This window comes from Thalassophryne amazonica, chromosome 18 (genome assembly GCF_902500255.1).
Source record: "Thalassophryne amazonica chromosome 18, fThaAma1.1, whole genome shotgun sequence".
Classification (NCBI taxonomy): Eukaryota; Metazoa; Chordata; class Actinopteri; order Batrachoidiformes; family Batrachoididae; genus Thalassophryne; species Thalassophryne amazonica.
Window position 1 is genome coordinate 33,264,152 of NC_047120.1, and position 24,331 is coordinate 33,288,482.

The 24,331-nt window shown below is 43.8% G+C and overlaps 1 protein-coding gene across 1 annotated transcript in view; it reads right to left on the bottom strand.

The window, feature by feature from the left end:
- usp54b (ubiquitin specific peptidase 54b) overlaps positions 1-24,331 on the bottom strand; it is a 206,017-nt gene that overhangs the window by 120,001 nt on the left and 61,685 nt on the right. The window contains exons 4-5 of the mRNA XM_034193455.1: positions 3,986-4,120; positions 917-1,030 (exon numbers count right to left, since the gene is read on the bottom strand). Of these exons, the coding sequence (XP_034049346.1) occupies positions 917-1,030; positions 3,986-4,120 (249 nt within the window). The remainder of the gene's footprint in view (positions 1-916; positions 1,031-3,985; positions 4,121-24,331) is intronic.

A 24,331-nucleotide genomic window follows, 5' to 3' on the forward strand; every position in this document is an offset into this window, starting at 1 on the left:
AGGCTGTCCGGCATCAGCAAGCCACGGTGGCCCCAAAATGAAGGCCAGTTATCAATAAAGCTAAAGCCTTGCTGTCTACAAAATTGCGCCAGCCATCTATTTAACAATGTCAGCCTGCCAAATGCCTCATCAGTACCCCGGCAGGGGAGGGGACCAGAGACTATTAATCGATGCCAACACATCTTTCTGGCAAATCCTCTTTATGTCCATTTTTGTGACCTCTGAGTGCTTCATCCTGACATCATTGGTGCCAATGTGAATAACTATGTGACTATATCTTATGTCATGTTCCTTAATCTGTCTTCCCTTCTGCAGCTTCAGCACCCTAAGATGGGATGCAATGTCGGGAGCTCTGGCCCCAGGAATACATTTAACATCAGCCGGCATCTGTAACCTTACTTTGCGGGTGATAGAATCCCCTATCACTAAAGTCTGGCATGTTGGCCTGGAGACAGGTGTGGAAGTGACTCATGGATTCAGAGAATTCACATCAGGCAAATCCAAGGGGGAGAACAGATTCACAGTTCGCAGTGGCGAGTGTGATCAGGGTACCACAACCGGGCACCAAGCCCTACGGGGCTTCCTCCACCTAGCCACAGACCGAAAGCCATCCTCCACAGCCGGCATTTCTAGGCTGATGCTAATGGGCACGCTAGCCGGCCCAACACTAACCTCATCTGGAGTGCCCGTAACATCTAACTCCACTGAGCTAAGAAGCTGTTCTAACTTATGGACACCTAACTAGCCACACACATACACACATTAAAATCCAAGGTTTACTTCTCCAACAAATATCACTGAAGTATGTTAATATTTTTTTGAGTTTTCATGCAGAAAAACTAACAAGCAATCGGCAACAAAAACATAGCCACGTGGACGGGGGAAATACTTTGGCGTGTGTGTGCACGTCACCCACCTGTTCGAACAGAGTCATGGCAAACTTCTGGTGTGGTATACAGTGTTTGGCTGTGCAGATGTCCTCTCTACTCTCAGCACTGATGTGGAAGTGGATGCGCATCAAGAGATTTTCCTGTAAAATAGACAGATAATAATGTGCATGTGGGAGAGGAGAGGAGAGAAGAGAAAGAGAGAGAAAGAAAGAGAAAGAGAAAGAGAAAGAGAGAGAGAGAGATCCTCCCTTTTGGGGCTCTTGTTAATCCGACCGTGGGAACAGCATCTATATTTCATAAGAAGCCAACAGATCCCCTGCCTGAACACATTTACTACCAATCGATCAGAAAGCACCCATCACACACACACACACACACACACACACACACACACACACACACACACACACACACACACACACACACACACACACACACACACACACACACAGTGGATGTCTTTAAATGTAGGAGGAAAAGAGGTTGAGGAAGAAAAAGAAAAAAGGTAGACGTAAACCAAATGAATGGCTGTAGAAAGGAAGTGTCATGTTTCCTTTTAATCAGTCAAAACTACTGACTTTGATTACTTCTGACCTGAAAGTATACCAGCAGAAAAATCTATACATCTATAAACATATTATATGCACCTAGTAACTGACGCATTATAGTGTATTTTTAAATATACACCAAGGGTTTTCAAAGTGTGGGAGAGTGAGCCCCCCTCAGAGAACAAATGAATAGCAGCAACCCCCCCCCCAAGACACATATGCACAATTTCGACATCTTCGTGTGGTTCTTTTTATTATTTTACACATCTTAAAACACATTTAAAGTATTTGTGCATTTTTAAGGAACACATTTTACAGCCTTTGTAAAAATTTTAAACATGTTTTTAATAAACTTTCTATTCTTTCACATATTTTACACCCTTTTCAAACATTTTAAACATGTTTTTTAAATAACTTTTTATTCTGTTTTTATCTTTTGTCATATTTTAAACATTGTTTTTTAAAACATTTAAACATCTCTGTGTTTTTAAACATCTTTGGCATAATTAACACATTTTAACATAAATAATAAGGGATGGGTATTGTTAAGATTTTATTGATATCGATACCATTATCTATTCCGCTTATCCGCTGATCCGATTCCTTATCGATTCCCTTATTAATACCTCCTGTGAATTTTCTGTGCACTAAAAGTAGGCTTTACAGGTTTTCTATGTCAAGATCATTTTACTGAGTCTTAAAGTAAATAAATATGAAATTGGTCACTGGATCCTTGATCTCTGGACATAAACAAAAATAAATAAATCTGTAGTTTTTCTCAAAAGCATTTCCTTTCAGACATTAATGGCACAAATCTAACTCCATACCTCTGAGCTGAGCTCAGCCGGTTGTGCTGTAAGTCAAAATCAATGTAATTCATAAAGAACGCAGGACTTCTCATTTTGGAAGGGAAAATTCATTTTAGTCTGTTGTCTGTGTTCCAAATGTTTGGAAAGAGGTGTCATTTGATTTAAAACGGTGATTCGCTTTGAAGTTATTAATTCCGACTGGTCTCTAACTTGTCTTGGCAGAGAGCGGCGCAGCATTTGGAGTGGTACAAACAGAACGGAGGACGATTCTTGTTTCTTGCCCGCAAGAAGACAAGAGTCCCAGTTAGTGACTTTAATTCGCACAAAAGTGACTCACGATTGACATCTTTAAATGGCTTTGAGAGGTGTTAAGAAGCAGACTTGCCACTTCCGAAAAGCAGTGAAGCAGAGAACCAACGAAGTAGCGGATCGGAGCACTGCTTCGTTGTTTCAAGCTATAAGGTGGAGCAGTTACAGAAGCAGCTGATTACAGACCCACTGCAGGTTCTGTAATCAACGTAAAGAAATTATAATTTTCCTGATAAAACACCCCCAAAAACAATGGCCGCTCTGAAGGACCGATAAGGGACTCATTAAGCACAAAGGCTATTGATGTCAGTGGATCGAATAATTTCTTAGGAACCAGGTTGTAGCAACTATGAAAACAATGATCCTTTGTTCTTGGTCCTGAATGAAAAACAAGGTGTCTGATGTTTAAATAATATTTTAAAATAAAATAGAATGCCATCTCACTCGGTATTGAAGTACCAGGTACAACCTCAACTGGCTACCCCCTGCAGCTCCAATCTGGCCACACCACTTGACAAAAGTTGGGAAAAGTTATTTTTTCTACAGATCAGTGGAGTCTCAGACACCTCTACGCGGGATGGCACAAGGAAAGCACCGAGCAAACTCTATTCTCAACTCCTGAAATTTTGACGTGATTCTATCCACGATTGGACCCCGACGTGTTGAGTCTGCAGCAGAATTACTCGAGCCGAGCGCACTGTGTGTTTTTAACCTGCTCTGTAAACGCACAACTGCTTTGATTTCAATGCAACATCACATTGAGATTTATTACCAATAAAGAAGCAAACAATTGAACATCCTTGGTGCAGGAACGCAGTTTACTGAGTGTGTTTCTAGCTTTTATATCGATTTGGGTCATGTGCATACATTATGCGGTACTACTTCTGTTGCAGATCTGATTTGTGCTCTGATCTGTGGCAATGTGACTGATTTGTTTGATCAGGTATGGAGTCACCTACAAACATGAATGTGATACTCAAACTTAAAATAATAATAATAACATTCCAATCTGGCAACTCAGATTCAGGTAACTCCATTCAATAATGTGAACACAGCCTCAGGTGGTAATTACATTTTCCACATAGAGGCAGCTAGTGGTGTATAACGCTTTACTTTTGAGACATAAAATTTTATTTCACCATCATGTAATGTCTTTGTCTTGCGTACATAATTGCCCCCTATCTCAACGACACAATATACACCGTAAAATATAGTGGAATATAGAACATAAAACCATAATGAAGTAAGGACAACAGTGCAATAAAGCTCACATAGACAAGGGACACATGCACAGTTGTGCGTACTTTTAATCTAAACATTTGCAGAAAATTATAAATTTGACAAAAGTCACAGCAGTGAAGTTAATGCAACTCATCAGATTCTCTCTGTGTGTGTGTGTGTGTGTGTGTGTGTGTGTGTACACACTCACGAAGCATTCAGCAGCATCGTCCATGATGCCCAGCTGAAATCGTTGTTCGTCTTGGAAGGTCTTGGCCAGAGCGCTCCGCAGTGCATCTGAAGGCAGCACGCGCTCACTGCTGAACTGGAACTGAGCAAAAATACTCTGCAAGCACACACACACAGTAAAACTTATGAATTCTTTATTTCGCTGCAACAAATAAAGACAGACGCACGAGCACACAGAAAGACACACTCACACAAACACATTCTTTCCTGAATTGTGAAATTATGAGTGCTAGTGCAGATACCGACGTATCTGTTCATCCTATATACATGTGTGTGGCTCAGTGACTCTGTAGGTGTGTGTGTGCAACGAAGGCATGGCTTTCTATGTATGTCGCCACCTCACTCGGCGGAAAAACTGCAATTCACGCTTCTTAGAAATGATCTTCTTAGAACCCATATTATTGCATATATTTGTGATGAAATACTCACACAGGAGCCATTCGGTAATGCTAACGTTAGCATTTAGCATCACACTATGTAAAATATGATGTTGATTTCAATACACGTGAACAATTTAATCCATCATGAATCAGTGCGTTAAGGTGCGCATCTTGGTCACATCGTCAGCCAGATATAAATTACAACAAAACATAAGTCAATACAAAACAGAACGTGAAACAAAAAATACAAAAGTAAATAATGAAAACATACAATAAATTACTTAATACTTAGGAAACAACACAAGCTTGATAGTTTGAGCACAATCAAATGGCACTTTTAAAAGACTGAACAAGAGCATACTGTGAGTGCTGTACTAATTACCATAAAACCACCATGTTGATGTGCTGATTACAACAGTGTGCTTTTTTTTTTAATGAAAAATACTGATAACTTGGTAACTACTCTTCACCTGGGTGGAAAAAAAACCCAGAGAGAAAACTGTCTTCCCAAGATAAATCACTATCGTGTTCTGTCAAGTGTCCCTTTAAATAGAACCAGTAACCAGCTGTCAACCTGATGAGACCTTGAAACTTATGTTCCACTCCAATCCCAGAGTCACCTAAAACATAATGATGTGGCTGATCCTTAGAGCACCAGCGAGCCTCAGTATCAGAGCGCATCAATAATAAATTGCTTTGTAGTGCACTTTTTCTCTGATAAAAACAGCTCTCGGAGTGCTTTGTAGCAGCAAAATAGAAGCCGAATTAAACTGTTGCAGGGAGCTTGTAGAAAGAGGATGCGAAGGCAGTGCTTAGACCTGCAATGTCTGGATCAGTCAGTCTGGTCAGTGGTGAGGTTTGCACCATTTACGTACAATATATGCACCACTGGACACATTTTCAGCTTTTGTACCTTCTAATTCTGCTGTAGGCATGATTACAAGGGGCCCTAACTGGATTTCTGGCTCACAGACTAATGTGCATAGCACAAATGCATTTGGTGATTAGCTTACATACTGCAAAACCTGAATGCAAAGTAGGGTACAAACCTACTTAATAGTCATAGACTACTGTTTTGGGTAGAGCATGAGCTTAACCATTGGATTGAAATCAAGCTACTCAACATACAGATTTCTAAAAATTATCTTCCTTAGGTTCAAACTGAAAGTAAATCTCTACAACTTGATATAAATTAATTAAAAAATAAAAGCCAAGATGATGGGTTGCATAAGTAATCAGCCCCTTTGGGATAACACCTGTAGAGAAGCTTGAATCTTCGACTGGACTGGGTTGCTTGACGTGAGGACGTTTCGATTCAAATCGCAGAAGCTTCCTCAGCTAAAATTCTTGCTCTGGTAGTCTGACCTCTGTCTTGACTCTTGTAGAGAAGAATAAAACAGAAGCCAACAAAAGCTGGAGTTTTTTAACTTAACCAGACCCCTCCTATCGAGAGGCCGACTGCTACAGGCTAGTGACTAAACAATAGCTCTAATTAGCACCTATTGTGCTCTAGTTAGCACCCTCCTAATGACAGGGCAGCTGTCCCTCCTAATGATGGGACGGAAGCCTCCCCTGATGGCTCCCTTGATGACTCTCCTGATGATGTGAATGACTCATTACCATGAACAAAAGACTGATACATACAATAATACGATAATACAAACCTTTTGCAGATACACTTAAAGCAGTCTCTGTGTGGACAGGTCCTTCGAACCAGCCTCAACCAGCCATTCAAGGAACTGGAAGATATGGCACTTCCACATTGGCTTCATTTTTCAGCACCTTAGGCTACCACTTTCTATAACATATGACCTCCATGGCCACAGGTCAACTAAGCATTTAGCAAATTATACAAACTACTTATGTTTAACATTCTTTGAGCTCAACTCACCAATAATTTGCATCACTTTTTTTTTAACCAAAACTGGGGCAGTTATAATTTTTGAACCTTCTACAAATTGAAATCAGCCTTTGTAACAATTTCTGCTGTTCTTAGCGCATAACGTTCAGCCGCTGATGGTATAACCTAAGCCTTTTTGGAATCCTTATGATCATACAAAAAAAAATATGGTATAGTTTTTAACATGACATTTTTAAAAGTTGATCACTGTGTTATCTTTGATTGACTCCTAACTAGCTACAGCTACTGTACAACTCTGGGATGGCCACGACACATTTTGTGAAGGCTATAGCACCCTGAGGGTGGATTTTAAGTGTCATTTAGTCCCCTAATCCCATTTCAATTATTATTATTTTATTATTATTATTATTACTTATTACTGAATTAATTAATACATTATTATAATCACTGCTGTTATTAATTATTGTATAATTAAGCACTTATTTTTATATTACATAATTAATTCATAATATATTATTAGTAGTATTACGTAATAATAATAATAATAATAATAATAATATTTTTGGTTGGTTGGATTTCTTGTGGGAAAAACTGGCTACCCCCCCCCCCCCCCCCAAAAAAAAAAAAAAAAAAAAAAAAACAGAAAAGACTTGGCAGTTTGTCATGTCAGAGCAGCACCTTCTATTCTGTGTGTCAACCACCTGCTGGTTTTCCATCCAGAAAATAATTTACTTATTCTACAGCTAGACTAAAAATCAGCAGGTTCTGTCTGTGCCCCGTCAGTGATACCAAAAAAATTCTGTGACCAAATAAGTGAGATGAACTTTTCTGCAGCAAGCTAAATTAGTTGTAAAATAACAGCAGAATATGCAAAGACTTGCAGATTTTAGCATGCACATAATGTTTATGGAACAGCAGTTTCAGAGTCAGCACATAAGCTTCATAACAGAAACTGCCAGGAATGTATAATCAAATGTTAAAGTAATATTCCAGCCAAAATATGTCCACTCAGGCATTAGTTGTTTATTTATATGCATTTATATTAAGAGTTCATAGTTTCAGAAGGTTTTTTGGACTTTTTTTTAAACCTTATTATTCCTGTGATCTTTTAGTTTTCACACTGACACTTTGAACGACCTCTATTATTGATCCTTAGAAAGCAGCTAGTTGTATTTGTAATACCCGTTCACCTATGTGTTGTTTTTGCTTTCAAACTTTCAGGTTTGGAAGATTCTTATGGAGTGATTTTTTATTTGAAGTGCAGTTCCCCAAACTACTCTACGTGTTTCCTTAAATATAGGAAGAACCTCTCAATTAAATAATATTTTATACTGCACACTGCATAACTGCAATCTTTGTTGTGAAAGTGTAGTGACACGGACTCACAACAGGGGGCGCAAATGAACGGTCAATAGATGAGCCAAAAGGTAACAATTTAATGTTGTGAAACGTGCACAACGAACATACAGACAATCTCAGAATATAATTACAGTCAAATTACAAAGGTGACGTGTGGGCAGGCTCGAGGATAGAAGACGTCTGTCCTGAGAAGAGCCGGAACAACACGATTTCCGCCCCCACAGAACCTGGTGAATACTGGAGCCGCCAAGTCCCGAATTCCCAGGTGATCACCGTCCCCGACTGTCGGATCTGGTACTGCTGGCGAAGAACAAAGACAGTCAAGTGTGGGTGTGTGTACACCCAGTAACAACAGCGGTGGGAATGCCACCTCCACCTCTCACTCAATATGTTGCAGAGTACCGCAGTGATTCCTCAGGGGAAAAGAGTGCCGTCCTGCACTCACTCAGCCTCCACAGAAAAAGGAACCGGTACTCCTGCAAACGCTCACAATATACAGATATATTGCAAAAGACACAAACGGCTGAGGATATTACCTCCAATGAAGTATGATATCTTGGCGATGAGGTGGAGATGACGTCTGGTCTTTGATGATGAAGAATGTGTGACAGCTGTCAGGAATTAATGAGTGACAGCTGTCACTCCCGGCTGTGTCCGTGGCGGCAGCGCCCTCTCGTGCCTGAAGCCCGCACTTCAGGCAGGGCGCCCTTTGGTGGTGGGCCAGCAGTACATCCTCTTCTGGCGGCCCACACAACAATCTTATCATCATAAGGGCCAATATGTAAGAAGCATTTTTGCTGACAAAAGGCGGAGCTGTTGAGACCTCCTGCCCAAATTTATGAAGGAATGGGATTACATATTCCGCAGGTTGATGTCAAGACACATCACCTGTGTCACTCTGTAAAGTAAGTTAAAAACTGTGCCCTGCTCCAAGTGGAACTTCACTCTTGTGTACTTTATCATGTGTGCACGATTAGTGTTTGAAATTCATTTCTGCATCAAAACACTGATTGTTACACATATTAAAGATGTACAGTTGTGCAAAAATTTGGGCACCCCTGATAATTTTCATGATTTTCCTTCATAAATCATTGTTTTTTTGGATCAAAAAACTCCTGTAACAGTGGAATGTGCCGTTCATTTCCAAAGTAAACGCTTTGTTGATCCGGGACGCCGTCTGACTACCACAGAAATGGCAGAAGAGTTTGACATCAGCACTTTTTCAGCATGAAAAGACGTGCAGAGGAATTCGCGTGTCGGGACGGAGGCGCAGGGCACAGAACAAAAAGCAACGCAATTGTGTGGCATATCCAGCTCGTCCACAATTTCTCGGATAGTCATACGACTGAAAAGCCACCAAAAGCCGTCTGAATTTTCCGAATGGTGCAAGAGCTGGGCATGTTAGGGCTTATCCTGTGAGAACAACACGGAGGTGCTTTCATCCCGCGCCATGAGTGGCTCCGTGGCGAATTTCTCCGCTCCTCTTTCCATTACATATACTCCTGTAACAGTGGAATGTGCCGAAAAAGTGCTATGTTCAGCTGTCTTGCCATTTCTCTGGTAGTCAGACGTCCCGGATCAACAAAGTGTTCACTTTGGAAATGATCTGGTCATTTGAGCCTGTCAATCGCTGCTCGGTGCGCGGCGCGCCATCAGCCGCTGTGGGCCGTCTTTAATCCAGTTGTAATTGTCCTTAATCTGTGTGATCCCCATAAGATCTTCACTGAAAGCCATCTGAATTTTCCAAATGGTTTCCACTTGGCTGTCTCTCACACTTTCTGGAAAAATTTTGATGAAGCAAAGCGGCAGTCGATCAGCCAATTTCCTGACAATGAAAATCCGACGAGGGGGCTGGACCACTCCTTCCACAAGGTGTGCTCACAGGCGAATGACGCAACCGACAGGCGTGAAAAAACTCACGCATGCGTACGAAGGTTCAAGCTTGGCTCATGCAATCACACGATTCAAATCCATATAGTTTTTGCAAAAAAATAAAAAGGTCCGTTACTTTTCTAACAGACCTCATATAGCAGACGAACACATTGATATTTGAGAAGTGAAATGAAGTTTCTAGTATTTACAGAAGGTGTGCAATAATTACTGAAACAAAATTAGGCAGGTGCATAAATTTGGGCACCCTTGTCATTTTATTGATTTGAATACATTTAGCACTAATTATTTAAACACAAAATTGGTTTGGTAAATTGACCCTTGACCTCCTGACACGGGTGAATCCAATCATGAGAAAGGGTATTTAAGCTGGTCATTTGCAAATGGTTCCCCTCTTTGCATCTCTTCTAATGAGTGGCAACATGGAAGCTTCTAAACACCTCTCAAATGACCTGAAAACAAAGATAGTTCAACATCATGGTTTAGGGGAAGGATACAAAAAAACTATCTCAGAGATTTCAGCTGTCAGTTTCCACTGTGAGGAACATAGTGAGGAAATGGAAGACTGCAGGCACAGTACTGGTTAAGGCCCGAAGTGGCAGGCTAAGAAAACTCTCAGATAAGCGGAAGCGAAGGATGGTGAGAACAGTCATAGCCAACCCACAGACCTCCTCCAAAGACCTACGACATGATCTTGCTGCAGATAGTGTCTGTGCATCGTTCAACTATACAGCACACTTTGCAGAAAGAGATGCTGCATGATGCTGTAATGCAGAGGAAGCCTTTTCTGCATATACACCACAAACAGAGTTGCTTGAGGTATGCTAAAGCACATTTGGACAAGCCAGCTTAATTTTGGAATAAGGTGCTGTGGACTGATGAAACTAAAATTGAGTTATTTGGACATAACAAGGGGCAGTATGCATGGCTGAAAAAGAACACAGCATTCAAAGAAAAACACATGTTACGTACAGTGGTGGTTCCATCATGCTGTGTGGCTGTGTGGCCAGTGCAAGTACTGGGAATCTTGTTAAAGTTGAGGGTCACATGGATTCCAGTCAGTATCAGCAGATTCTTGAGAACAATGTTCATGAATTAGTGACAAAGTTGAAGTTGCGCTGGGGCTGGATCTTTCAACAAGACAATGACCCTAAACACTACTCAAAATCTACTAAGGCATTCATGCAGAGGAACAAGTACAATGTTCTGGAATGGCCATCTCAGTCTCCAGACCTGAATATTATTGAAAATCTGTGGTGTGATTTTAAGTGGGCTGTCCATGCTCGGAAACCAACAAACCAGAGATGTTTTTATAAAGAAGAGTGGTCCAAAACACGTTCAACCAGAATCCAGACTCTCACTGGAAGCTGTAGGAAGCGTTTAGAGGCTGTTATTTCTGCAAAAGGAGGATCTACTAAATACTGATGTATTTTTTTTGGTGGGGTGCCCAAATTTATGCACCTGCTGAATTTTGTTTAAAGAATTATTGCACACTTTCTGTAAATCCTATAAACTTCATTTCACTTCTCAAATATGTTGTGTGGGCCGCTGAAGAGGAGGTACTGCTGGCCCACAACCACCAGAGGGCACCCTGCCTGGAGTGCGGGCTCCAGGCACAAGAGGGCGCCGCCGCCTCACAGGAGCAGCCGGGGTGACAGCTGTCACTTATTACCTGTGACAGCTGTCACCATTCATCAGATCTTCAATCGTATATCAGTAGGACGACATCTCCACTTCTTTGCCGAGATATCGCTATTCTTAGGAGGTAACGAGCTCAGCCAATTGAGTTGTCTTTCTGACAGCAGAATATTGTTGCTTTGTGTTTTTGACTGCAGAGTGAGTGCTTGCAGCTGGAGACCGAGTTGGACTTTTCTCCTACCTGTTGATAAGTAACCTTACTCCTGCATTTACCAGCTTTTTGATGAGAGGTGGAGGTGGATTTCCCACCATACGTGTTGCTGGGTGTAAACACACCTACATCTAACTGTTTTTGTTCCTCGCCAGCAGTACCAGATCCGACAAGCGGAGGCAGTGGCCACCTGGGAGTTCGGGACTTGGCGGCTCCAGTATTCCCGGGGTTCGGTGGCGGAGGAAATCGTGTGGTTCCGGTTCTGCTTTGGACAGACGTCTCTTATCTTCGAGCCTGCCCACATGACACGTTCTGTAAATTGACTTCATTACATACTATTGTGACCTGCCATGTTTGTTGTGCTCATTCACAACAGTAAAGTGTTGTTATTTGACTTCCTCCATTGTCCGTTCATTTGCGCCCCCTGTTGTGGGTCCGTGTTCCTACACTTTCACAACAGGATATCTCGGCTAACGTCATGGACCCCGAGGGGCGTCAACCGGCTGTTGAACGGCCAATGGAAGAGCAGGGCGCACAGGCGTCTGCAGGAAGCATGATTGGTGAGTTGCAGCGTATCCTCACCGCTTTTACTGCTCGGTTGGATCTAATGACCGAGCAGAACGTCCTCCTTAACCGCAGGGTGGAGGCTCTCGCCGCGCAGGTGGAAGCGCGCCCTCAGGGCGCTGCTGCGGCTCCCCCTCCTGCCGATCCTGTGCGCAACATTGACGTTCCACAGGTCGTTCAACGATCCCTCCCACCTTCCCCTGAAGCATACATAAGCCCTCCAGAGCCGTACGGGGGTTGTGTGGAGACGTGCGCGGACTTTCTTATGCAGTGTTCGCTCGTCTTCGCACAACGTCCCGTCATGTACGCGACTGATGCTAGTAAGATAGCTTATGTAATTAATCTGCTTCGCGGTGAGGCACGTGATTGGGCTACAGTGCTCTGGGAACAAAATTCACGGCTCCTTCTGACATACGATGGGTTTGTGAGGGAGTTCAGAACAGTGTTCGATCACCCAAATAGAGGAGAGACCGCTTCAGCCGTGCTGCTGTCAATGAGACAGGGGCGCCGGAGCACAGCTGCTTATGCAGTCGACTTCCACATCGCGGCTGCGAGGTCCGGCTGGAATAGCACTGCCCTCCGTGCCGCCTTCGTAAACGGACTGTCGTTGGTCCTGAAGGAGCACCTGGTGGCTAAGGACGAACTGCGGGATTTAGACGGGCTTATTGATCTCGTTATACGGCTAGACAATCGGCTAGAAGAACGCCGTCGGGATCGAGACGAAGGGCATGGCCGGGCACGCGCCGTCCCTCTTCCTTCCGGTTCCGACCGAGCTCCGCCCTCCCCACGCTCCACGGCCTCTACGCTCCGTGTGGTTACAGCTCCCCCTGCTCTTGAAGCTATGGACACGAGCAGGGCCACATTTAGGCCACCAGATAGACGGAGGAGGCTGGTCCGCGGAGCGTGCTTTGTTTGTGGCTCGATAGAGCATCAAGTGAGAGACTGCCCCGAGCGGTTAAACACCGATGCCCGCCCCGAGAAACTGGGCTAAGGGTGGGCCAAGACATTCACGTGGGACATACCCATATTGCCACACGACTCCCAGTTACAATCCTTTATGGGGATTTAACCCTTCAGGCCCCAGCACTGGTGGACACGGGCTCTGAAGGGAATCTGCTAGACAGCAGATGGGCCAGGGAGGCAGGGCTCCCTCTAGTGGCGCTTACTTCACCAGTGCAGGTGCGGGCACTAGATGGCTCCCTACTCCCTCTAATCACACACAAGACACCACCAGTAACTCTGGTGGTGTCAGGGAACCACCGGGAGAAGATCGAGTTTTTTGTGACTCCTTCCACCTCCCGCGTGATTCTCGGGTTCCCCTGGATGTTAAAACACAATCCCCGGATCGATTGGCCGTCCGGGGCAGTGGTTCAGTGGAGCGAAACCTGCCATCGGGTATGTTTAGGTTCCTCGGTTCCTCCCGGTTCCCAGGCTAGGGAGGAGGTCAGAGTCCCGCCCAATCTAGGGACGGTGCCGGTGGAGTACCATGACCTTATGGATGTGTTCAGTAAGGATCTGGCGCTCACCCTTCCCCCGCACCAGCCGTACGATTGTGTCATTGATTTGGTTCCAGGCGTTGAGTTCCCGTCCAGCAGGCTGTACAACCTCTCACGACCTGAGCGCGAATCAATGGAGACCTACATCCGGGACTCTTTAGCTGCCAGGTTGATCCGGAATTCCACTTCCCCGATGGGTGCAGGTTTCTTTTTTGTAGGAAAAAAAGATGGCGGGCTCCGTCCATGAGATTCAGTGTTCACGCCCCTGCATGGAGCCCAAATATTCACTAAGCTGGATCTTAGAAATGCGTATCACCTGGTTCGGATCCGGAAGGGAGACGAGTGGAAGACGGCATTCAACACCCCGTTAGGTCACTTTGAGTACCTGGTCATGCCGTTCGGCCTCACTAACGCCCCCGCAACGTTCCAAGCGTTGGTTAATGATGTCTTGCGGGATTTCCTGCACCGATTCGTCTTCGTATATCTGGACGATATACTCATCTTTTCTCCGGATCCTGAGACCCATGTCCGGCATGTACGTCAGGTCCTGCAGCGGTTGTTGGAGAACCGGCTGTTTGTGAAGGGCGAGAAGTGTGAGTTTCACCGCAATTCTTTGTCCTTCCTGGGGTTTATCATCTCCCCCAACTCCGTCGCTCCTGATCCGGCCAAGGTTGCGGCGGTGAGAGACTGGCCCCAACCTACAAGCCGTAGGAAGCTGCAACAGTTCCTCAGCTTTGCAAATTTCTACAGGAGGTTCATTAAGGGCTACAGTCAGGTAGTTAGCCCCCTGACAGCCCTGACCTCACCAAAAGTCCCCTTCACCTGGTCGGATCGGTGCGATGCCGCGTTCAAGGAGTTGAAACGGCGCTTCTCGTCTGCACCCGTTCTGGTGCAGCCCGATCCTAGTCGCCAGTTTGTGATTGAAGTGGACGCCTCGGACTCAGGGATAGGAGCTGTGCTTTCCCAGAGCGAAGAGACCGATAAGGTCCTTCACCCGTGTGCCTATTTTTCCCGCAGGATGACCCCGGCAGAACGGAACTATGACGTCGGCAATTGAGAACTCCTTGCGGTGAAAGAGGCTCTTGAAGAGTGGAGACATCTGTTGGAGGGAACGTCCGTGCCATTCACGGTTTTCACTGACCACCAGAACCTGGAGTATATCAGGACCGCCAAGCGGCTGAACCCCAGGCAAGCCCGCTGGTCACTGTTCTTCGGCCGTTTTGACTTCCGGATCACCTACCGCCCCGGGACCAAAAACCAGAGATCGGATGCCTTGTCCCGGGTGCATGAAGACGAAGTCAAAACTGAGTTGTCGGATCCACCGGAACCTATCATCCCGGAGTCCGCTATCGTGGCCACCCTCACCTGGGACGTGGAGAAGACCGTCCGGGAGGCCCTGGCACGGAGCCCGGACCCTGGAACTGGGCCGAAGAACAAACTTTACGTCCCACCAGAAGCCAGGGCTGCAGTCTTGGACTTCTGTCACGGCTCCAAGTTCTCCTGTCATCCGGGGGTGCGAAGAACCGTGGCAGTTGTCCGGCAGCGCTTCTGGTGGGCATCCCTGGAGGCCGACGTCCGGGATTATATCCAGGCCTGCCCCACCTGCGCCAGGGGCAAGGCTGACCACCGCAGGGCACCGGGACTGCTCCAGCCGCTGCCTGTGCCTCATCGCCCCTGGTCCCACATCGGCCTGGATTTCGTCACGGGCCTCCCGCCGTCCCAGGGCAACACCACCATCCTCACGATAGTGGACCGATTCTCCAAGGCAGCCCACTTCGTGGCCCTCCCGAAGCTCCCGACTGCCCAGGAGACAGCAGACCTCCTGGTCCACCATGTCGTCCGGCTGCATGGGATTCCAACAGACAGTTCTCCTCACAAGTCTGGAGGAGCTTCTGCCGGGAACTGGGGGCCACGGTGAGTCTCTCGTCCGGGTATCATCCTCAGACCAACGGGCAGGCAGAACGGGCCAATGAGGAAGTGGAACAGGCCCTGCGCTGCGTGACGGCCGCGCACCCGGCGGCCTGGAGTACCCATTTGGCCTGGATCGAGTATGCCCATAACAGCCAGGTGTCTTCTGCCACCGGCCTCTCCCCTTTTGAGGTGTGTCTAGGATACCAGCCCCCGTTGTTTCCGGTGGTCGAGGGAGAAGTCGGTGTGCCCTCGGTCCAGGCCCACCTGCGGAAGTGCCGTCGGGTGTGGCGCGCCGCCCGTTCTGCCCTGCTGAAGGCCCGGACAAGGGCAAAAGCCCATGCAGACCGCCGGCGGACCCCGGCCCCTACATATCGGCCAGGGCAAGAGGTGTGGTTGTCGACAAAGGACATTCCCCTCAAAGTGGACTCCCCTAAACTGCAGGACCGTTACATCGGCCCCTTCAAGATACTCAAGGTCATCAGTCCAGCCGCGGTGAGGCTTCAGCTTCCGGCCTCACTGCGGATCCATCCTGTTTTCCATGTGTCCCGGATAGAACCACATCACACCTCACCCCTCTGTGCTCCGGGTCCAGCACCGCCTCCTGCCCGGGTCATCGATGGTGGGCCGGCTTGGACTGTGCGCTGGCTCTTGGATGTCCATAGGATGGGCCGGGGCTTCCAGTATTTGGTGGACTGGGAGGGGTACGGACCCGAAGAACGCTCCTGGGTGAAGAGGAGCTTCATCCTAGACCCGGCCCTCCTGGCCGATTTCTACCGCCGCCACCCGGACAAGCCTGGTCGGGCGCCAGGAGGCGCCCGTTGAGGGGGGGGTCCTGTTGTGTGGGCCGCTGAAGAGGAGGTACTGCTGGCCCACAACCACCAGAGGGCACCCTGCCTGGAGTGCGGGCTCCAGGCACAAGAGGGCGCCGCCGCCTCACAGGAGCAGCCGGGGTGACAGCTGTCACTTATTACCTGTGACAGCTGTCACCAATCATCAGATCTTCAATCGTATATCAGTAGGACGACATCTCCACTTCTTTGCCGAGATATCGCTATTCTTAGGAGGTAACAAGCTCAGACAATTGAGTTGTCTTTCTGACAGCAGAATATTGTTGCTTTGTGTTTTTGACTGCAGAGTGAGTGCTTGCAGCTGGAGACCGAGTTGGACTTTTCTCCTACCTGTTGATAAGTAACCTTACTCCTGCATTTACCAGCTTTTTGATGAGAGGTGGAGGTGGATTTCCCACCATACGTGTTGCTGGGTGTAAACACACCTACATCTAACTGTTTTTGTTCCTCGCCAGCAGTACCAGATCCGACAAGCGGAGGCAGTGGCCACCTGGGAGTTCGGGACTTGGCGGCTCCAGTATTCCCGGGGTTCGGTGGCGGAGGAAATCGTGTGGTTCCGGTTCTGCTTTGGACAGACGTCTCTTATCTTCGAGCCTGCCCACATGACACGTTCTGTAAATTGACTTCATTACATACTATTGTGACCTGCCGTGTTTGTTGTGCTCATTCACAACAGTAAAGTGTTGTTATTTGACTTCCTCCATTGTCCGTTCATTTGCGCCCCCTGTTGTGGGTCCGTGTTCCTACACTTTCACAACAAAATATCAGTGTTTGTCTGCTATATGATATATTTAACTGAAATTGCTGATCCAAACAACCAATGATTTATAAAGGAAAATCATGGAAATCATCAGGGGTGCCCAAACATTTACATACCACTGTACTATCAATAGTCTATGTTTTGGTTTCAAACTATGTTTAAAGTGCAGACACCTGTGTGTAGAGAATATGCCAAAGACATATTTACAGAACCAAAAGTTGGCTTCACTTTTCACTTTTAACAAAGAACTGGACTGGACTTAAGTTTTGAATGTGTTACAGTGGACTGACTCTGTTAATCACTTGCTTTGGTACCAAGCACCAAAAGCTTCCTGGCCAAATTTATGACACCTCAGGAAAACTGCAACAAACAGCCCATATGAATCAAAAGACTCTTGTTCCAAGCTGCACTTTGATTCCTGTCATCGCCAGTTCCAAACAGAATTTATTGGACAGTTTAATGAAACCTGTTCAATTCAGAGAATGTCTAGACATCAACAGGACATATTCTGCACATCACATCTCAACAAACAAAAGTTGCCTTGTCACAAGTCAACTCAAACAGAACCAAATGTGTCCTTGACCAACAATGGGATGTAACCACTGTGCCACCTGAAGGACATTGTTGGACCTATACTAAACCCCAAATCAAAACAGTGAGCAGCTACATAAAATAATGTGTCTTGAGAATTATATTCCAATTTAATACTTGACATTTTGTTTTTCATGTGATGAGCATATTCCTTTTACATAATGGAATTCAGTCAGTTTATATTGTAGAGTCAAAGAAAGACATCGGGCTAACACATTTTATTTAGTTGGGTCTCAAATAACTTTTTGGCAAAAGCAATATAATGCCAAGTGGGTGGAGCTCATGGCCATGTGCGAAGCTCTCCTTAAAAACCCTGAAACTAAAAAACGGTGCTTTTTCATCTTGCCTCCAAGTCTCTTATCTTAGCTCGTGCTTTTTTTTGCTCCTTTCTTTTCTTTTTCTTTGCTTTATTCTTTATTTTTACATTTTTCTGTTAGACGCATAGTTTTGATGAACGAGCCTTGGAACATTGCTAACTTCTGCAGGTAACTTTAAGACATGAATCAAGTCATCTGCATTTTGAAGACAGCTTGCTAGCTGAGTTTTTGAAATTAAAAGTGAATTTGTGAGTTTCCAAATTCTTCACTTGATGCGAAAAGCTTTATGTCAACATTAATTTTTTTTTTCCATAACTTTCTTTGCCAAGTCTTGAGCCTTTTTTTTTTTTTTTTTTTTTTTTTAAACAAAGACTTTAAACTGATTTTCCACAAGATTTGGAAGCCGGCACAGCATTTTTGACAGCAAACACAGAGTTTTCCTCCTGAGTCGTCAACCTCAATGGAGCTAGAGCTGCCAAACTCCCACATTGGGTCCTGCTGGGAACACAAGAATCATCCTCACACCTGTCGTCATCTGGGTGACTCACAGGGTTAACCAGACACAGACCAGCAAACAGCCAAAACCAAATCAGACCGAATCAAGCCTCTCCACCCGCTACAAGGGGCCCAGATATTCAAAGGGCCCACTGTTTTGATGGTCTTTGCTGTCAGTAATGCATTCACGTGTTTGTCACCTAAATATTTACATATTTAGGTGACAATATATATATGTAAATATGTAAATAAATGTGTAAATACTACGCTTATTTTTACCCTGAGGCCAACATATGGCCATCAGTTATTGTGAAGACCTGGCGTCCGTCCGTCCATCCGTGTTCAGCATAAGTCCAGTTTTATTACTGCCACAGTCTTCAAATTCACAGGGATTATTATTGGGACACAGACCTTGGACAAGTTCAAAGATGGATAACCTTGACATATTTTAAGAGGTTAAAAAGTCACATTCTGTTTTAATCAGTTTGGCTTTGTTTTTGAGTGGCGGAGGATGACAGCCAATCAGAGTAGAGCTGCACCATGGCGTCAGTGGCTGGTCTGGTCAAAACCGCTTTCCCTTGTGTGCATGTCTCTCATATATTATGTAAAAGCTAGCGAGAAATAAACACTTCTAAAACTGAAAGTGCTGTTTTTGTAACCTCGTAACACATATTGCAACATTAGCATGCATGCTAACATCCGCTAACTCAAAGCTATCTTCCTATAGAGTTAAATTTGTCTCATCAATACCAGCAAATGCACAGATGGTGATCTACAAATATTCCTTGATTTGCATAACTTCCGCTTTGGTCAAAAACTCATGTACATGCACATGCAAAGCCTCCTTCAGACGCTGTTAAAACATAACTATTGTTTTTGATTGACTAATTAATAGAGGGGCTTCATTGAACATGTACAAATTGTATGTAAGACAGCAGGATCTTAATAATTAATTACACAACTGCAAATTATGAAGAACACAAGGCTCATATGGCCGAGGGTACTTCAGCACTGCGTTATATTTTTTGTGTCCAGTTGAAGACACATGTTAATCAATTGTGTTCAGAACTCATGACTTTCAGATTCAAGACTGATCAATATTAATATTTTCCTGTGATCTGGAAGGAAAGTTCCCCTTTTGACATATTTAATTAAATTTCAGATTTAATTAAATATTATCAGTTATCAAGTTGTTCACCAATGAATATGGCTTTATACACCCTGAAGAAAACCATACACCCTGAGGCCTGTAAAGGATAAATGATAAATGTTAAATGTTATATGGTTTTCTGAAGGGTGTAAAAAGCCATATTCATTGGTGAACAACTTGATAACGATTTTATCATATACAGTGGTCCCTCGTTTATCGCGGGAGTTACGTTCTAAAAATAACCTGCGATAGGCGAAATCCGCAAAGTAGTCAGTGTTATTTTTTACAATTATTATAGATGTTTTAAGGCTGTAAAACCCCTCACGACACACTTTATACACTTTTCTCAAACAGGCATTAACATTTTCTCACTTGTCTCTCCTGTATAAACACTCAAAGTTCAAACCTTAGTAGAAAAAAATAGAATGGTTTCCTATAAATAATTATGATGGCTTTTAGGACTAACGAATTTAATTTTAACGTTCAACCTACGAGGTTGGACACATAAGAAATTATTAATAGTGACTCACCAGTATTTCACAGTTCCTCTGACCGCGCCTCTTCGTCGTGGCGCCGCTCCGCTGTTCGGATTGGCTGATTACTCGGATGGTATGAAAAATATTACCGTCTGCAAAAAGGGTGTATTGCTATTTATTCTTTAGTGTTTTATCCAATCATATTGGCGTATCATTTATAGGTATATGATAATATCAGTTATCAAGTTGTTTACCAATGAATATGGCTTTATACACTTCAGGGTCGGCCATTTTGATTTTAAGTTTCGATTTTGAACAAATTTTTGCCATTTTTGGCCATTTCCACTACTTACATTTGAACGAACTCATCCTAGGGATTTCATCCGATCGTCTTCAAATTTGGTCAAAATCATCACAACACAATGGTGATCAAAAGTTATCAAAAGATTCTAATTAAGTCAAAAGGCGTGGCTGCTAGGGGTCGTCAAACTTTGACGAGCTTTTCGGAGCACGCCATTTCACTTCGAACGGCTGTCACGCCCACATACTTCATCGTAGATCCTTCAAACTTGCTGGACATGATGAGGGCTCCGCCCTGAATGTCTACATATCTTAAGTTCCCACCTGCACCATAGCGCCCCCAAAAGTTATCGAAAGTTTTTCTCTATGTTGAAGGGTGTGGCCGCTATGGTGCCGCCATTTTGACCCTTTGCCATGGAACATCAAGTCATGATAACTCCTTCATGCTTTGCCTGATTGACTTGAAACTTCACATGTATGATGATGGTAGGCCCCTGAACACACCCAGCCCCTCTGTTTGTACACTGAGCGCCCCCTAGTGGATTAACAATCAACATGTCATAACTCCTTGATGCACTGTGTGATTTGTTTAAAATTTTAACTGTGTGATGAGTGGTTGCCCCTGCATGCACATGCCCACGTGGTCACAAGGGCACCCACTGGCCTGGGTAGGCGGTTGCGCGGAACGAGGGCCCGTATATGACTGCTTGCAGTCCTAGTATTATTATTATTATTACTACTTACAAAGAAATCTAAGACAAGAGAAAACTTTCATGAATGAGTGTGTGGGTGTGGAGGCTGAACACTGTCAGTGACAGTGGTAATGCAGCTGGCTGAGAGCGAGGTGTGTGTGTGTGTGTGTGTATATATATCTGTGTGCTTGTGTGTGTGTGTTTGTGTGTGTGTGCGTGTATGTGTTCTGGTGTGCTGACTGCAGCAATGCGCCAAGGAGAATGGAGGGGGAATATACCCAACAGTGTGTGTGTGTGTGTGTGTGTGTGTGTGTGTGTGTGTGAGAGAGAGAGAGAGAGAGAGAGAGAGATCACTGTGGTGGTTTTGCTGTTGAGAGAGATAAAGTGTTGCAGTGATTTCTAGAGGGATCACCACAGGCAACTTCTGATCTTGTGTTTTCGAACAAAGCCAGGCATCTTCATCTGCTGCAGATACACTAAAATTCCCACCAGGGATGCAGCCAAGGGCGTTAATTCTTTCTCTGTGACAGACGTTTTGAATTTTCCACCAGCTAAGTTCATTAAAATTTTTAAGGAAGCCACAGCAATTCGCTTATATGATTATTAGATCATTTATTATGCAACACTATTGAGGCAAAAAAAAAAACCTGCAAAAACATTTTTTTACATTTCTCTTGTTCTGCAAATTAAACCTCTTAGCTTACATTATGATCTGCATTAAAACAAAGAAAAGACGAAGAGAATCCAATTTACTACTTTAAAACGATTAAAACACATGTGCAAATCAAGGAATATTTTTAGATCACCCTCTGTGCATTTGCAGGTATTAATGAGACAAATTGATCTCCATGATATTAAAGAGCTACAATGATTCAGAGAAAAGATCCCCCTCCCCAAACATTTCTTCCTAATTTTGTGGCATAAAAAATAATTTTTGTTTTGTTTTGTTAAACTTACAGAAAGCATTTGATACTACAGATCATAGTTTGCTACTGGATATATTACAGAAGTATGGTATCAAGGGCTTGGCACATGAATGCGTAACAAGCTACATACACAATAGGTATCAGTGTGTCCATATTAGTGAGGCAAATTCTGAATTCTTGAAGATTACTTGTGGGATGCCCCAGGGTTCAGTACTTGGTCCACTGTTGTTTCTTTTGTATATTAATGAGTTTTTGTTATTGTTGATCTGTGTGCTGAATAAATACATTAATTCAGTCATTCATTCATTTATTCAAAAAGCAAGTATGCTGCTTTGTTTGGATTGCGGAAGGTCATTCAATCCCTTTCCAAGATGGCAGCCTAAGCTACTCATGACAGATTGATTTAGTAAATTACAGTGTCCCCTCTAGCGGTTTTTCATGTCTATGGGCTGCACATTTAGCATATTTCACTTAAATCTTTCTGAACTTACTAAGCATTTCAGTGAACAATGTGGAATATCATTTAATATCTGGCCCAAGATGGTGGCCCAAAATATTAATTACTGGCTGCTTTAGTAAATGACGATGTCTGCTCTACAGTTTTTGTTTCTCATCTCTATGTGCTGCAAATTTAGAATATTTTAATTTATTTATTTATTCATTCAGCACACAAAGCTCCTTGTCACAAGAAAAAAAAGATTTTACAAATGATCCTCATTACAGAGCAGTCATATATATATATATATATATATATATATATATATATATATATATATATATATATATATATATATATATATATATATTTTTTTTTTTTTTTTTTTTTGATATATAAAAGAAACAGCAATGGACCCAGCACTGAACCCTGAGGCAGCCCACATGTAATCTTCAAAAATTTTGAGTTTATCCCACCAATATGGACACACTGATAACTGTTTTGTGATACCACTGATACCCTTGTGTCACACAATGTGGTGGAAAAACAGACAACTTTTTATAGGCTGTCTGATCCTTCTTTTTTCATCTTTTGTTATCCTTTTCCTTCAAAGCCTCCAAAGATGATCAATCCGCAGTATGAAAAACACCTGTACACTGAACACTCTGATGAATAAGAGTAAAAACATTAATAAAAATACTCCTCGCCTCAGACAATCTGCCTCATTGATTTTTCATTATTCAAATTATTTGAGTTAATTGGCAAATCATTTAACCCCTAATAGTGACAAATGGGATGCAGTGACAGGGAAACGCAGATGCTAATGACTTTATGCCGTACAGCCTCCACCATCACAAACTGGACATCAGTAACCTCGTGTCTATTTGAACATAAAAGCTCATCTTTCTCAAGGTGCATGTGTGCAACATATCACCATACTTGGTTGGGGATTTGGTACATAGTGTAAGTAGTATCTCACTGGGCTGTGACGGTTGGCGACAAATTGCGAACAGCATTTGTGAGGGAGTTTCCAAAATGTCTCGAAATGTTTGTGGGCGTCCTCAATTTCCTCACGTGAGTCGCAGGGCCTCGCTGTCATGTCACTGGAATTTTGAACATGCTGAACAACTTCACATGACAAATTTTCTCTCAAAATAGTCGGAGTTATTGCAGGTGTCTCGAACCTGTCTCAAACCCTTCTGTGCAAAATGTAAGACAACTTTGTAAACGTAGTATGTCACTGGGTGCTACTACTGGAGAGTAGTTGGAGACACAAATTGGTGACCAAACACATAAAACAGCAACAAATTCCCAGTTGGTATCTCACTGAAGTAGTACAAATAACACATTACACACAAAGTGCTCAGCTGCTATTATCCATGTCATTTTTTTTTCCACCCTGGCTGCATATATATATATATATATATATATATATATATATATATAGTATAATATATATATATATATATATATATATATATATATATATATATATATATATATACATACATACATACACACACACGAGGTTTTTTCAAAAACCATATGGATTTGAATCACGTGTGATTACATCAGACATGCTTGAACCCTCGTGGGCATGCGAGAGTTTTTTTCACGCCTGTCGGTTACGTCATTCGCCTGTGGGCAGTCTTTGAGTGAGGAGTCGCCCACCCTCCTCGTCGATTTTCATCGTTTAGGAATGGCTCAGAGACTGCTGCTTTGTTTGATAAAAATTGTTTCAAAAGCTGTAGGGCACAACTGAGTGGACACCATTCGATAAATTTTAACAGGCTGATGAGAGATTATTGGTCTGGGTAGTGGTCGCTTTAAGGATGGCCCACGGTGCCTGACGGCGATCTGCGCTTTGAGGCGGCAGCGTCTCGCCGTTTCAAGTTGAAAACTTCCACATTTCAGGCTCTGTTGACCCAGGAAGTCGTCAGAGAACAGAGAACTTTCAGAAGAAGTCGGCACGAGGAGTTTATTCGGACATTCCATTGTTAACGGACA